Source organism: Toxotes jaculatrix, chromosome 9 (genome assembly GCF_017976425.1).
Source record: "Toxotes jaculatrix isolate fToxJac2 chromosome 9, fToxJac2.pri, whole genome shotgun sequence".
Classification (NCBI taxonomy): Eukaryota; Metazoa; Chordata; class Actinopteri; family Toxotidae; genus Toxotes; species Toxotes jaculatrix.
Window position 1 is genome coordinate 9526982 of NC_054402.1, and position 15678 is coordinate 9542659.

General features: G+C 41.1%; 1 protein-coding gene across 1 annotated transcript; it reads left to right on the forward strand.

Moving 5' to 3' along the window:
* The first annotated feature begins 1384 nt into the window (after nt 1-1384).
* On the forward strand, nt 1385-9490 carry LOC121187631 (probable G-protein coupled receptor 149). Its single transcript, XM_041046964.1, has 5 exons — nt 1385-2353; nt 4013-4193; nt 4350-4852; nt 8434-8577; nt 8978-9490. Exons 1-5 carry the CDS (start codon nt 1385-1387, stop codon nt 9488-9490), a joined length of 2310 nt encoding a protein of 769 aa, XP_040902898.1.
* Nucleotides 9491-15678: the final 6188 nt, after the last annotated feature.

The following is a 15678-nucleotide window of genomic DNA, read 5'->3' on the forward strand; positions in this document are numbered from 1 at the left end:
CACGCATGGAGCATTAATTCTATCTGTGGACCGCCATGAGGACAAATGAACACCCATGAACCATCTAAACAAACTGAGGAGTCCTTCAGCCAGAAAATCCTTGAACACCACAGGGAAGGACAAGACAAGGCCAGTTCCCCACCAGGGTATAGGATTTGAGCACACACAAGACATGGACACACACACACAGGCTATGTCTTCACACACACAAGCAAATGTGCCTCTGTCCAGCCACAGGGTCAGGTTTTTCTCGAGTTGGTTGCATCTCCCACTGTTGCCCCTCTCCAACCTATATGTAAGAAAATTATCAGACTGCTGTCATTCATTAAATTGTTATTTAAAGCATGTCTGACAAACAAGATTAATATGTTTTCCTATAACACCGTGTCCATTTGAAGGAGGCAAGCACGGAGAACTTTTCTTTGTTCTCCCACCTCTTGAGGGCTGCTCCACTCTCACAGTAGAATGAGACGAAGGACTAAATACAAACGAACACATGTGCACTTACAGTAAATGGCCTTACTCTGTTTTCACTCCAGCTCAGAGAGCATCTAGAACCACATGGTCACAAGATACCACTCAAATCTTATCTAATTTATGTTTCCCATATTATTTTAGCCCTGGCATTTAGTGTCCTGACTCCATTTAGCGGAAAAAGTTTAGAAAAAGGAACAATAAAAGGTAATCTGCTGAAACTGGCTCACACAGACACAGTCTGTCTGTGTGATGGGCTTTTTGGTTTCCAAATGGAATTAACCACAAAGTGACTGGCCCCTTATACACAAACACAATTGTGCATTAGCAATTAAAAAAAACCATAAAAGCTTCTATGTTATTCATTATTTAGTTGAGGTTCAATACCCGTTATTCCGAGAGAGGGGCTGAGGGAAGAAAGTGTGAGAAGGAAGAAGGGTGTTTGTATTTGGAACTCGTGGAAAGCCAAGCCGTAAATGGAAACGCAGCCTGATGCATCGGACCAGCTCCACACAGACACTGTAGTAGTAGGCAACGTTTGGCCCAACCCCAAATGACTGCCGTGAGAGGAAACGATGATGACGACAGCGCGTAAATCGGCAGCTGGAAACAAGAGGTGCTCTAGTTGCGCGGTTTGAACGGTGAACGCAAGTGCCTGCCAGCACGGTACCCGGAGGCTCCACATCCAAGGGACTGGGCGGGTTTGGTTACGCGCGCGTTCCCAGTTGGATCAGAGAAGACTGTTGTGCTATGTTCATCTCATCATTTCCTTTGTCTGGCTTTTTTTTTTTAGAGATGCAGTGCGTGCTGTGCCATCCTCACATCTTTGCAGCGCGGTAAACTTTACAGCCTAATGAGTCAGGTTTGACCTATTAAAAGTGCCAAAAGAGACAGAGTTCATTCACTGAAAATGTCCACGACGTACCTCAGCTCCCCGGCACCAAACCAGAGCTACCTTTCCACGTCCACCTACGAGAAGACAGACCCCTCGGAAGTGGAGAGGCAAATTCGTCTGCTGCTTTTCGGCTTGTGCGTAACCATCGCCGCTGCTACCTTTGTCGGAGGTGTGTATTCACTGCTCTCTCTCCTACGGATGAGGAGAAAAACCTCCCTGTGTCTCATTGTGGCTTCCATGTCTGTGGACGACCTGCTTAGTGTGGTACCCCTCTCCTTGTTCATGCTCCTCCAGTGGGAGACAGATGGAGGTGGAGGGTCGAGCAGCCTGTGCACTTTATCTGGACTTCTGTACGTGTTCCAGGGTGTTTCTAGCAATATGAAGGCTTGCCTTATAGCAGCCTATACCTTTTATGTCACCAAGAGATTTGGAGTGCTTCAGTCTGTCCGCCGGCCAGTAAGAGTGATGTGGGCTATTGCCGGTGTCTGGGCGGTCAGTCTGGTCGTCAGTGTTCTGCCTTTGTGCGGATGGGGCAGCTTTACGCCGGCCTCTCTCGGGTGTTTCCCCGAGAGCGACAGTTTTTACATACTTCTGCTTTTCTCTTTATATTCCCTATGTTTCTGCGGCTTGTTATTTTTCTTTATCCCCCTCACCTACCAGCTACTGTGCTCAAGAGAGCCCCAGAGAACTTTACTGTACCCCAGCTACTTGGAGATGGCGAGGGGACTGAGTGGTTCTGCTCCCCTGTGTGATCTTCAGTCCTTTTCCCGGGACAGCCTGAACAAAAGTTTCGGTGCCTACAACGAACTGAGCCCAAGTTCATGCGTGACAGAGCTCAGGGAGAAAGACGACAGTGGCCTGTCCCCAGTGTCTGTCAGCGGACAGAGGACACCTGCTGTTGGAGACACACCAGTGGTGTTTGCACAAAAGCGCTTCTCCATGATCCTGGCGGTTGTCCGGATTGTTTTATGGATGCCAATGATGGTAAGCAACGTGATAAAAGCAAATGCCAGAATAGCTGAAGCCAAAATCAACAGCATAATAACTTGCACTGTCATTTCAGCCACCCATTTAACTAATAGGAATTTCTTTTCTAAAAACACTTATAGTTGAGTAATGTTTGTACTTATTCCCAAAGCAAGCCATCTTGTTTCCAGAGTTTTAAATGCTGTTTAGTTGGGATGGGAATGGGCCATTTTTGGCACAGACGGTTGTTCCTAGAAAATTCATTAAACTAGTCTTCATGATAATTTATGAAACTAACCCTTTCACCTTTCAAGAGAAATAAGATTCCAAGACTCTGACTTAAAGTAACATCACCATAACCCAAACCTCCTGTTTGCCCCTGTTAAACTCACCTAGGCTGTTTCTGTTATTTTAGGGTTTTCAGTTCTTTATGTATTTATGTATTTATGAATCATAAAGGACTATGCTGTCTTAAGAAACATCTAAAAAACTCATGTGGGGACCTCTGATGTAGCACAATATTGCAAACCATTTTAGCATTGCACATCCCCAAAGCAAACCACCATTTCTGTTGTTGTGTATAGGCTATGAGCTTTAAGAGTTTATAATGTCGACACAAGTGACAGAAAGTGGGATTTATAGTCAGAATAGAGGTGTATTATTCTCCTAAAATCCTTTCCTGGGATGAAAAAAGAAAGTATTATTACTTTTTTGGAGATTAAGAAACCCTGAATGTCCCTGGAGGCACACTCACACTACAGTTGTTTTACAGCACATATTGCATTTATTAATAATCTGACACCTTTTAATTTTTGAAACAGTTTAGACATCTCATCATGGTTTGTGGTCTCATTAATTTTGTTAAACACTGATTTAAAAAAAACAGGCAATTTTTTTTCATTACAGCCATTGTCCCATGAAATTAACATTCCCTAAAGGCCTTGAAAACAGTAGTTGGCAGGTTTTAGTCAACACCTAAAGGGCAGCTTTCATTATGTTGATTTTGTGAAATGCTTTGCATGATTGCTGCACAGTGAGTGCTGCTGTTACAACATTTGTTCTTACTCAAACAATAAAAAAAGGGATTTTAGGTGATAAAATTCATCATTGTCATCTGTGCAGCCAGCAGACAATGACAGGCAAACATAATTGGCATTCCAAACTCGCGACCTTGAAAATGAGGAAAACCACTGAAGATGATTAATGCAGAAAATGTCAAAATTGCACTGATGTACAATAAACTCGCGATGAGTTTTCATTCTGTGGGTGTGAATATTTTGTGACGTTTTTAAAGAAACAAGTTGAAACAAACATGTCTTGCTTAAGATGATTTCTCTTCAGATATCATTATTATTTATATCTATGTTTGCAGAAAGCTGTAGAGGTCAATATCAGCATTATGCTGTACCTGTTGTTGGGCCACAATGTACTATTTATAATACTTTCTATTTCCAAGAAGCAGTAGAATTGTATACATTTATTTTAATTTTAGTAAACTCATATACAGTACAATAGTGCAACTAATCGTATTGCATTTTGGCTCAAATGGCAGAAAGAAATGGATGAAAGATCTGGGTAATTTCTTTTCATTCATGTGTCTCCCTCCCCCCATTTCCTCATGCATATTGAATCACTGAGTCCTCCGTGAATTAATTTCCCCTTTCCTTTCATTCACAGACTTTGGTTCTGGTGCGCCATGCGCTGAATGCACGCAGCTCATCCCTGGAGACTCTGAGCTTTTTTCTCACTCTGCTTGCCCCTGCGGTCACTCCGTTATTCATGCTGTCTGAACGCTGGATCCACATGCCATGTGGCTGCTTCATTAACTGCAAACGGGATCCAACACAGGAGCCCTCAGGTAAGCCATGATGTAATACAAATTTACCAACAATTCACCATGAAGTGTGTTTCGACATAATCAACATGTTTCCCAATGTAATTTAGAGCAAAGTCAATTTTTTTTCTTTTTTGCCATCAGGGTATAATGAAATTATTTTCAATCTCTTTTTTACAGCAATGAAAAGAAGATTTGAGTTCAACCTTTCCTTCCAGCAAGGCTATGGCGTGTACAAGTTGTCACATGCCACCATGTCTCATAGCAGTCCGCCATTTGAGAAGCCTGCCTATCACAGTCTCTTTAATTGTGACTTCCCTAATACCCGCCTTGATGCACTAGAAAGCGGTGGGCTCTCCAGCCTGGGGCCTGATTTTGATTTCAGCACCGCATGCCCAGTGGACAGCTCCTCTCATGCAGACCTTCTGTTGGAAGCAGTGGCCGGAGGAGGAGAGGCACTGGCTGATTGTCCTCCACTTCCCCACGAGAACCATGGAGATGATGATGACTTCCGTTGCATCCCTTTGCTGCCCTCTCATCACCGGGAGCAGGATCACAACCTCACTGACACGTCGTCTGTGTTCGAGGGGCCGGAGAGGAGGCTGTCGCATGAGGAGTGTCGGAAAATCGAGCTTACCGACTGGGAGTGGTGCAGGAGTAAATCAGAGAGAACACCCAGACAGGTATACCACTGTCTAGAGTAGTAGGTTTATTAGTCTGATGTTGAACCATTAGATTAAGTCATTTGTATCTGCCATTGTGTGGTTTGTGGCTGGCTTTAATTGATTTTCCCACACTCACAATCTATTACTTTCTTAAACTAGTCAAACAACAGCTGCGTTAACATGAAACATATGGTGATGTTCTCTAGAGGTGATCATTTAGGAGTGATTAGTATCTCAGGACCATTAAATGGATGGATTTTCAATCTCCTTTTCTCTGTTTACATTTTTTTCAAAAGGAAATTAAATGTTTTCTTATCGCAGCGCACCTGTGCAGAGATACAGAGACACACAGCTGGTGAACTCGGATACAGTCTTTGTATAGCCAGGCATTAAAAACCGCACAAATACACACACACGTGTGTGCGATTTTGTCTGTCTGAATGCCTGTCTGACTTTCTGTTTGTTGGTCTGTGTCTCTGTGGGGTTTTTTTTGCCGCATCTGTGAATATGCCTCTTTATAATCAAACTGACAGACTGGGAGCTGTGCATGTGATTTAGAAAAAATGGTTAAAATCCCCTCTCCCTTAGCCTTTCTCCTCTCCTCTCCTCTCCTCCCCTCCCGTCTCCTCCCCTCTCTATGCTTATCTTTATTTGTGCTAAACCTCAATTGATTCTGAATAATAGAGCAATTGATCAAGATTCTATCAGCAGCATACCGTTTTAGTAACAAATGTCAGCATGTCTTTCAAAACTGAATATTCATTCATTGCTGCTCCACAGATACTCCTAATAAGACCAGCTCTCAAGGCTCAGCTCTATTCATTGATTTAGTCTTGTGTGTGTGTGAGTGTATATATATATATATATATGTATATATATGTATACACACACACACACACACACAAACACACACACACACACACAGTGCTCTCTAGCAGAAGTTCAGAGAGCACTAAATGTAAACAATGAAGCTCACTTTACTACAGGCACATGAACCACTGGCCACTATCCATTTCTTTCATTATTGTTGTGGTTATCATGTGGTCTTGTAATACTAGAAGCTTAATTTTCTCTCTTTTTTTTCCTGGAACCAAATGAATTGTTAAACAAGGACAAAACGGTAAAGGCTTAATGATTAATGAATCCTGGCACTGGTGATACCCGACGCAGATGAGAGAACAGCCTCATTCTGGCCCAGAGTAACAGCAGAGCAGCCATAGGCATTACCTTTGAAAATGACAGCATAGTAGTTGTGACTTTTAGAACAGCTACACAGTAAACTTGTTGCAAACTCACAAAAATAACTAGGACATGAACAGATTTGGTAACACACATGCATACACGGCCACACACACATGCACACACTCTGTCTCTTTCTCTCTTCCTTTCTGTCTCTGCTCTACTTTTAAGTCGGAAATGTTTTGGTTTGAAGATCACCAGAGGGTGGAAAATCTAAGGAGCATGCATCTACAGCTTGGCTTTGCCACTCACTTTGCATCATATATGAGTCTGTGACTCTCATTGCTGGCTCCTGTGTGTGTGTGTGTGTGTGTGTGTGCTCCCTTATGCTCAGTGATTAGGGTGAGTAGATTAAAGTACATTTGCAGTATGTATATTCACTAACACATTGCATATACAAACAAACATCAGAACACATGCACACACGTGTACACACAGCCAAACAATAAAAACAAAAAATAACAAAATTAAACTGCACAGATCCAGCAACCTTTCCTCCCCAAACACAGTCACAAAAGACAAAAAGATCAAAATTAGCTCACAAACACACACAACCAAGCACTACTGTACTGTATATACACACAAAGGCAAACAACATATGAAAGTCAATTGCTGAAATAGTTTGCGATTTATAGTGTTTCCTGGTTGTGTTTTGTTCCTCGTTAGCAGGCTAGATGTCATTACCCGGCGTCTCTCCCCCTTACTGTCAGCACTTCTGGCCTTCAGCATCCACAGGGAGAGGTGGAATTAGAGCTTAAAGACATCTTTACCCTCCCTGTGACTTTATACTCTCTGTTAGCAAGCACAGAGCTGGGGGCGCGTTCACGAGTCCTCTCCCTGAGGGGAAATGGAGATCTAATGTGCATTCAGATGCAGGGAACCGAAAGCCGTTTACCCCTCTGAGAACACATCCAGAACTGTAAATTAATGTTGTTCTCACCAATAAAGCTCCAAAGTGGAGAAGGGAAAAAGTATTGATTTTGAACAGACAGGGAAATAACACGACCAAAATCAATGTACTGCAGGATCTATAGAGATCAATATCAAATATTTTACAGTGCTACTGCTTATTTAAAAATAGGAGTTGTATGTTGACACTATAATTCATCAAATAGAGTCTACAGCCACAGTAGCAGCTCTGTGAGAATGTTCATAGGCAACACAAACCTAATGACAATGTTAACAGGCTGATGTTCCCACAACCTCATGTTGGTGCTTGAGGAAAAGTAAGGGGATCACCAAAATCAGTAGGACTCATCCTAAGAGAATGAATGTCTACCCAGAATTTCATGGTCATCCATTCAGAAGTTGTTGAGATAGTTGTGTCCATCAAAATAATGTAGAGAATTGCAACATTATATTACACATAATAAAAACAAGCAACTTATGTGAATATACCCAGAACACACACACACACATCCATCAGTGTACTCCCCACATAGATGTGTTCTGAGCATTATTTGATTTACTTGACAGTGTGTTTTCAGCTCAACATCACAGTCTCTCTCTCTCTCTCTCTCCCTCTCCCCCTCTATCAATGCACAATGATGCAAAGACAATGACAGGAAAACAGACAGTCAGGGAGGACAGGAGATTGACATCCTCTTTGTTTCTACTGTGCGTCACAGTCACAATCAGATCATTACATCGAACTAATCTAAATAATTTAGAGGGCTTAATGAGACCTGCCACAGTCTCCCCACCGTCGCACCACAGGATGCTTCTCCTTTCCCCCGCCAGTAATATGCATTTTCTCAAACACATCATGTTGACAGAGGCTCACTTTGATGTACAGTGTGGTGAATTAATCTCTATGAAAACAATATAAAAATATGACTGGAAAACATGAAATTTGATTAAAAATGTGAGTGATATAAATGAGCCATGTAATTGAAAAAAAGAAGATGGCAAACTGATAAGAAACCCAGAAGAAATTTGATTGATGCATTATACACTGAAATTAAATTATTTAGATTAAATTAGCTGTGAACTTAAAAGGTTCCACATGCACGGAGCCCAAACATCTCATTTTACCTGCAGAGTGCTGTTGACAGGCCTCATACACGTAAGCCTCATTAACTCTTAGGATAGAAATGGTTGGTCAACACATTCATCTCCCTGCCCTTGACATCATGGACACAATCTAAGCTCAATTAGTTGGAACAAATGGAATGAGATGCAAAAGGACCTTGCAGTTGATGTAAGGCATCAGACACTTTGTACTTCTTGTCAACTGCATGATGAGCAGGCAAGATGTAATGCTTTTATAATCGTATTTGATTTAATGAGAGCTATTTATATAATTGAACAAATAATTTTTTAACTTTTTTTTTTTTTTGCTCTTTTGTTTCCCTGTGCAGCGGTCATCAGGTGGTCTGTCAGTCCCCTTGTGCGCCTTTCAGGGCACTGTATCTCTGCAAGCACCCACAGGGAAGACCCTCTCTCTCTCCACCTACGAGGTCAGCAGTGATGGACTCAGAATCTCCCCAAACAATGCTAAGAAGGTAAAGGCCCTCACTCCTCAGGTACATATTTTGAGAAAGACAGGGTTCAGGTCTTTTATTTTAGGCAACAAAATTTCAAACAATTCATTTCACAGCTGTCTCGGGTTAAAACCATTAATGTCAAAAATAACTATGGTAGCACAGAAATATTATGTTTTGATAAGTTTGCACAGTTTTAGTAAATTTCCAATAGGCATCTGGGGCTAAAAATCAATGAAAGTTATAGTTGTAATCCATCACATAATATGATTGGACTTGAATTATCCCTGTGGTGAAAATGGTTTTGATGAAGCAAATATTTTAGTTTAAAAAAGTTTTTAAATAACTGTTGACTATTGAATTACATTGTGACATACTGTTTATGAATAACTTGTATCATAAATTTCTCCATGCTTTAAAGGTGGAAGTGTATCGCTCCAAATCAGTTGGCCACGAGCCCAGTGCAGATGACCCAGCATCAGGCGGTCAGGCCAGAGACGTGAATGTCAGCAGCGTAGAGATGGGCATGGAGATAGGAATGGGGATGGGGATAGGAGCAGTGGTGGGGGACACCAACGTCAAAATCCACCTTGAGGTTCTAGAGATCTGTGACAACGAGGAGGCCATGGACAGTGTCTCCATCATCTCCAACATCAGTCAATCCTCCACCCACGCCCGCTCGCCATCTTTGCGCTACTCACGAAGGGAGAACCGCTTCGTCTCCTGCGACCTGGGTGAGACAGCTTCTTACTCTCTGCTCATCCCCAGCAGTGGCAACCCTGAGACGGAGACCATCAATATCACTATACCTGACACTGTGGAGGCTCACCGCCAGAACAGCCTACGACAGACACAGGAAAGCTCGGGATATCATGAGGAAATACAGCTGCTCAATGAGGCTTATAGAAAGCAAGCTGGGGCGAGGGAAGAGTGACATACATACAGAATAACATGAAGGTGGCTCTCAGGAGGAGGCTGACAAAGAACCTCTGCCACCAAAGGTGAAATGCGGATTTCCTAATCATTACACATTTGCTTCTTTCTGATCACCACTAACAGAACTGACAGGTGACCCAAATAGAGACTTAGATTAAGACTTTTATAATAGTCTGTTTGCCTACTCTTGTACTTCCTCTGCTGACATCATGAGAGCACATGCATCACCTGTCTGTAGAGTACATAGAGATAGATTAGCCTGTAAAAAACAGATATTAATAAATTGGGGTAAACAAGCGAGAAAGAGACAGAGCCAAAGGTAGGGGAGGGGAGGAGAGGAGAGACAGACAGTCAGTATTCCAGCAGAGCATCTGTATTCCTGCCAAGACTTTCACCATATGGCAGCCTGTCGTCATAAAACAGATACATCAAGAGAGAAACTCACTTAGATGTGGTGCGTGTGTGGTGTGTGCGTGTGTGTGTGTGTGTTGGGTGGGGGGTTGGCACAGCACAGCACAGCACAGCCTGGTCACATGTCTGATATGAAGCGGCTCCTGTAGGCTACGTCACCGGTGAGTCAGCTGTGAGGGGAGGGGTCACCTGACCTGTGTTTCTGACTCATCCCAGTGTGTGTTGTTGTGCATTTTGAATGTGAGAAGTAGCCTTGCCCATAAGGATGAGGGTACATGTATGAGAGCTGTGGTTTTGTGATGTCACCTACCTTTATACAAATGTGCTTGTTCTGCATATTTCTTTAACTTAAGGTGTGTTTTCCTTTGCACCCAGCTGCTATGTCCACCATGTATTACCTGATCAATGTTGCTACTATCAACATGGAACACGGAAGAGGGAAAGGAGAGTCGAGCATTAGAGGGAGAGTACAAGTGATTATTGAAGAAGAGGTTGAGGGGATACTTATGCAGAGCAGTTTTCTGCCTCATGCACATTCAGTGCAATTTAAATGAGTGACAGTGTGCATATTTTACTACAGCAGGCAGCATATGAATGTACATTTCAGAGCCACTTTGGGGGATCATTTCTCTGCCCGCTCAGTTCACTGCCCATCCAATCAGTGAGCCAAAGGGGCCTCTCACTTTCTGTTGAATACGTGCATGTATTCAGGACTGGAATAAAATTTTCAGAGGTAGTATTATTTATTTCAGTGCCATTTTGAATGGTTACATGGACTATGGGCATCTTTCAGAGGCATACAAATCTTTATTCTCTTTCACTGATAATATCAGTATATTTATCATCACTTATATACACATTTACGTGTGTGTGGACAAACAGCAGTAACAGTAAAATAGGTATTATAGGCTAATTTTAGAATATATATGTATTTAAGTTTGTTTTACGATGGCGTCTTTTATATATCAGCTCTTTGGTTGCTTGATCTTCATCATAGCATTGGGACTTTGTAGACTTTGTTTGCAGGCTTTTGAATTGTCCTTTAGTGAGCCCACCTCATCAACTGCAACATGTCCCATCTTCCTCAAGAATGTTGTAATTAAAGATTCATACTGGAAAATTGCCTCCAACAAGGTTGCCATGCATTTCTGTTTCGAGTGCTCCTGGGCAAAATGTAAAAGAAAATAATATACAGGCGTATGAATTATAATGAATGTGAAGTTGTATTCAGTTGTCAGCCATTTCAGCTGTTAATGGTGCCAAAGGTTTTCAGCTGAGCAGGGCTTCATCTCTGCAGCCTAACAGAGTGGAAATAATTCAATCATCTGCTTATTCTCACTTTTAAGCAGGACTATGGTTCAGCTTCTGGTCAAACATTCTCATAAAATATGTTGCTCAATAAACTGTTATTTACCTTGTTTATTAGAATTAGGAACTGTAAGTGTTTTACTTACATTTTTACTTGTTCATATCAACCATATGCACTGATAAGGTAATACGCAAACTACTCCAGTGGGATTCTTTATTACAGAATAAAAGCAAATACAGTGCAATAATTAACTACTTAAGAGACTGACCTACATAGAGTGCAGCCATCATTGGTTGTTGTGCCCCTAGGATGACTAATCCACAACAGCTGTATACAACAGTATGATATTTTTATTGTGCTCTTATCAGTGTTTAAGCTGACATGAAAACATAAAAATATTGTGTGTTTTAGGAAGACTTCACAAAATGTTCATTATATTTTGTCTGTGTGTATGTGCAGACATTTAGAGGTGTTGTCTTTGTAGAAGAAGAATAGAGGGAGAGAGCCTGGAAAGTGAATAGTAGGAAAGCAGGAGAAAACTGGAGCAAAGGGGCGTGTGACAGGGTAAAAACATTTTACAAAACTGTTTTTACAGTTTTGTAAAATAAAATAAAATAAAAACTGTAATTATCAGAGGTCTTAACCAGCAGTGTTTTATCAATTCTCTGATCCAAGGACTTTAACCTCCCACTCACAACCTCTCAATGAAATGAAACAATAAGGTGCAGGTAAGCCTGCATCAAAACATAGTACCAGTGGCACTGTTTGAAACCTCCAGTAGAACACATGCACCTTCAATGAATATAGATGCATTATTGAAAATGTAAGCCACTGCCAGAAGAGGAGAAAAAACAACATATGTTAAAACATGATGCTTTTCATCTGAGGGTTTTCATCTTGGTTAAATGATTCATCAGGGTCAGAGATCATTTGTATGCACCACAGGTAGCCCTGAGGGTATGAACACAAGGTGTGCAAAAGAATGGTACATCCGGTACTGAGAGGAGTAGGGGGAGGGGGTTCAGAGCATATGAAACAGTGCTTTCCTCTTTCATATCCTTTTGTTTTCACAACTCCTCCACCATTCAAAAAGCTCTCCAGTATTTCTCCCCCTCCTTGTCCATGCCAGCTTATTTCTCAGCATATTTTTTATAGTTTCCTCCACTAGTTTCTCATTATTTTCCCACATTGCTTACTCTGACTCCAGCTCATTCTAAATCCCTCTCCTGTTCCCTTCAGAGCAGCCAGCTGAGATAGTGATAGTGCTCACATATTTAAAAATAATGACACAGATAAAAGTATTGGAAGCTGGGGAAAAAAATCCTATGAGTCACTTCTAATTCAAACAAACAAAGTTTAGCTGTTAATGGTTGATTTTTTTTTTCCAAACTGAGCCCAACTCAAAGGAGAGACTGGATAGATTTCTGTCAAAGACAATTACTTGATACTTTTCAAAAGAGAGACAGATGCAGTATACACTGTTTCCCATAAAGTTGGAATAATTTTGTTTTCAGACACATTCTTTTTTTTATTCCTATTTATACATTGGAAGAGACTGATCAATAAAGTTTTGAGAAGATATACACTTTATCTATCAAGAATAAATCACATTGTCGCAATGATTTCATGAGAAGAGGTAAAATATATTTTATTCCAACTTTATGGGCAACAGTGTAGATTTAATGTGAGAAAGGTGATGAAAACAAATTCTTCAGCAAATAACTGAAACAAAACAAAAAATTGGCTTATCCTCCACACAACGTGGCAATAATTCATTTCATTCAGACAAATGAAAATTCTAAGCTTCGGAAATTATCTTCTGCTCTATCTGTTATGGTTGTCTGTGTGGGCAGTTGGATTTCCTTAATTACAAAATGGTTGATGACGCCATGAATGGATGAGCTGAACAAATGTCCATTTCACAGTTAATAAAATTAAACATATCATATCCTTGGATGTACCATTACTACCATGACAAAAGAACAAGAGAGTGTGTGAAAGGATGAAGTTAATTTAAAAGTGGTGGTGCATGATATTTTATGAGCTTCAGGGTGAAATCTGCTCTGCAACCTCCCATGAGCATCATGCACAAACCCCATGAATGACTCCTTCACACCTTTCATCCCTCCTTCTATTCTTTTGTCTCCACCATGTGCTTCATGGCACTAATTGGGAGTATATTGCTTTTACTTTGTGAGTCAAAGACAAAAGGAGAGAGCAGAGGAAATGTTGAGGACAATCCAGTAAGATATTTGCTTTAAGTGTGAACATCCCAGGAATGAGAAAGAAATGAGCCAAATTAGAAACAATCATTGACAATTATTGATTGAAAAGAATGTCAAATGTTGACTATGTTTCATGGACTTTAATATTACCACATTGTGTTCAGACTAAGATGTGATTTATTAAAAATCAGATGATGCCTCAGATGATGCAAGTATGTAGTCTTCAGGTTGTAATAAAATGCTATATAGATGTTTAGCTAATTTTCGATGTTATTAATCCGGTGTGTTTTCAGGCAGATAGTAATACACTGCTATGGTTTATTAAGTGTAAATGGAATGGATAGACTACAATCACATTTCAGCATCACAAAAGAATGGAACAAAATTCAACTGAAAAGCTGCATACTTTGTTTTACAAATTTGAGGTAAATGCTTTCAATCTGTTGCCAGACAATATACACCCAACCCTTAAGGTGGTACTGTCTATAGCAGTCACGGTAGATCTTTTTCATTTGGCTATAACCTTTAAGACCCAGACAACAGGTCATTCCCTGATGTTCTGTTGAGCTGAGAGCAGGATGAGTAAATTTCAGTAGTTGCATTGACAGCACAGACTGTCTCTGCCTGTGTATGTTCCCCGGTATGGACACACACACACACACACACACACACACACACACACACACACACACACACACACACACACACACACACACACAAATAAGATCTAGTCAAAAGAAAAGAGTCACAATAAGATATGTATCTTTTGTTGACAGTGATATATGACAAACATCTGCTAAGCGGGGTTGAGTCAGTACATCAAAATAATGTTAGCTATTAAGTCAGTTTTATACATGGGGACTCTTTCCTTTTGAAAGAAAACGAAATCTTACAATCAAACAATATTTGGCTCTAACTTTATTTTGGCCTTGATAATGTAAAGCCTCCTGCCTGAAGGGAAGGGGGCAAAGAGTCTCTTAGCAGGGTGGATAGAGTCCCTCATGATGCAGGAGATCCTTTTCCTGCACCTGCTGTTGTAAATGTCACTGATGGCAGGTAGGCTGCTGCCAGTTATCCTCTGTATAGTCTTTACCACCTGCTGCAGTGCATGTCTGTCTGCAGCAGAGCAGTTATCATATCACACGGTGATGCAGGAAGTGAGGATTCACTCCACCACACAGTTACCGAAGGAACTGAGGATGAGGTGCCAAGGCCAGCACACTTCAGACCCCTCATTGGTGGCCCTTTGGGTGTGTGTGGAAGATCAGCCTGGAACCAAGAGAGGTTTCATAAAAGGCATAAAAGGTGTTAAGGGCATCAGGAAAAGACAGGTAACTGGGGCATTCAGCCAGTAGACTCAGGAACAGCTTTTTCCCCACAGCTGTTTCCTTATTGAACTTAGCCCCCCTGTAACCCTCCACCTCCACCTCCCACACCAACCCTGCCCCCCGATGACACCCCCCCCCCCCCCCCCATTACCCACACACACCAACCATACTCCTCACACCACCCACTTTTCTTCTCTATATAGTGTACATATATTCATAAATCTATCTATATAGTAAGTTCATATTACCTGTATGTCTGTACATACACTTAGATACATAATGCATCTGTATAGTATGTTCATAATACTTATTTAACTGTACATACTGTTATAAAACACTCATCTGTATATCATGTTTATATATATTTATTTATATATGTATATATCTAATGTGAATACTGTATATATTGCACTTTTTTTGCCATATCTTGCACTTGCTGCTTTTGCACTTCTGGTTAGATGCTAACTGCATTTTGTTACCCTGTCCTTGTACATGTGTAAAACAATAAAGTTGAATCTAATCTAATCTAATCTAATCTAATCTAATCTAATCTCTTGTGGCATAGTCTATGATAATTTTGATGCCCCTCCACACACTCCGAAGGTTGTTGGTGGAGCAGTGACCAATCAAGCGTGTTCTTCCTAGGGTGGTAGCAGTGACATACTGGTGAAACTTTGATAAAATGTCTGTTAGGTTGGCATAGTTGAAGGTGCCAAGGCTGGTAATCATGCAGAGTGCCTCTTGGTCTTAAGTGAGCACATGTTATCATGAAGCTCTCTGATCAGGTCGTTTGCACACAAAGGGATTTTAACTGCAACAATGAGCATCTCTGTGAACCCCCACAGAAAATAATGCAGCCAGCATTCTACTGTATTCTAGTACCTCAGGGCAATGGCTGTTAACCAGGAAACAG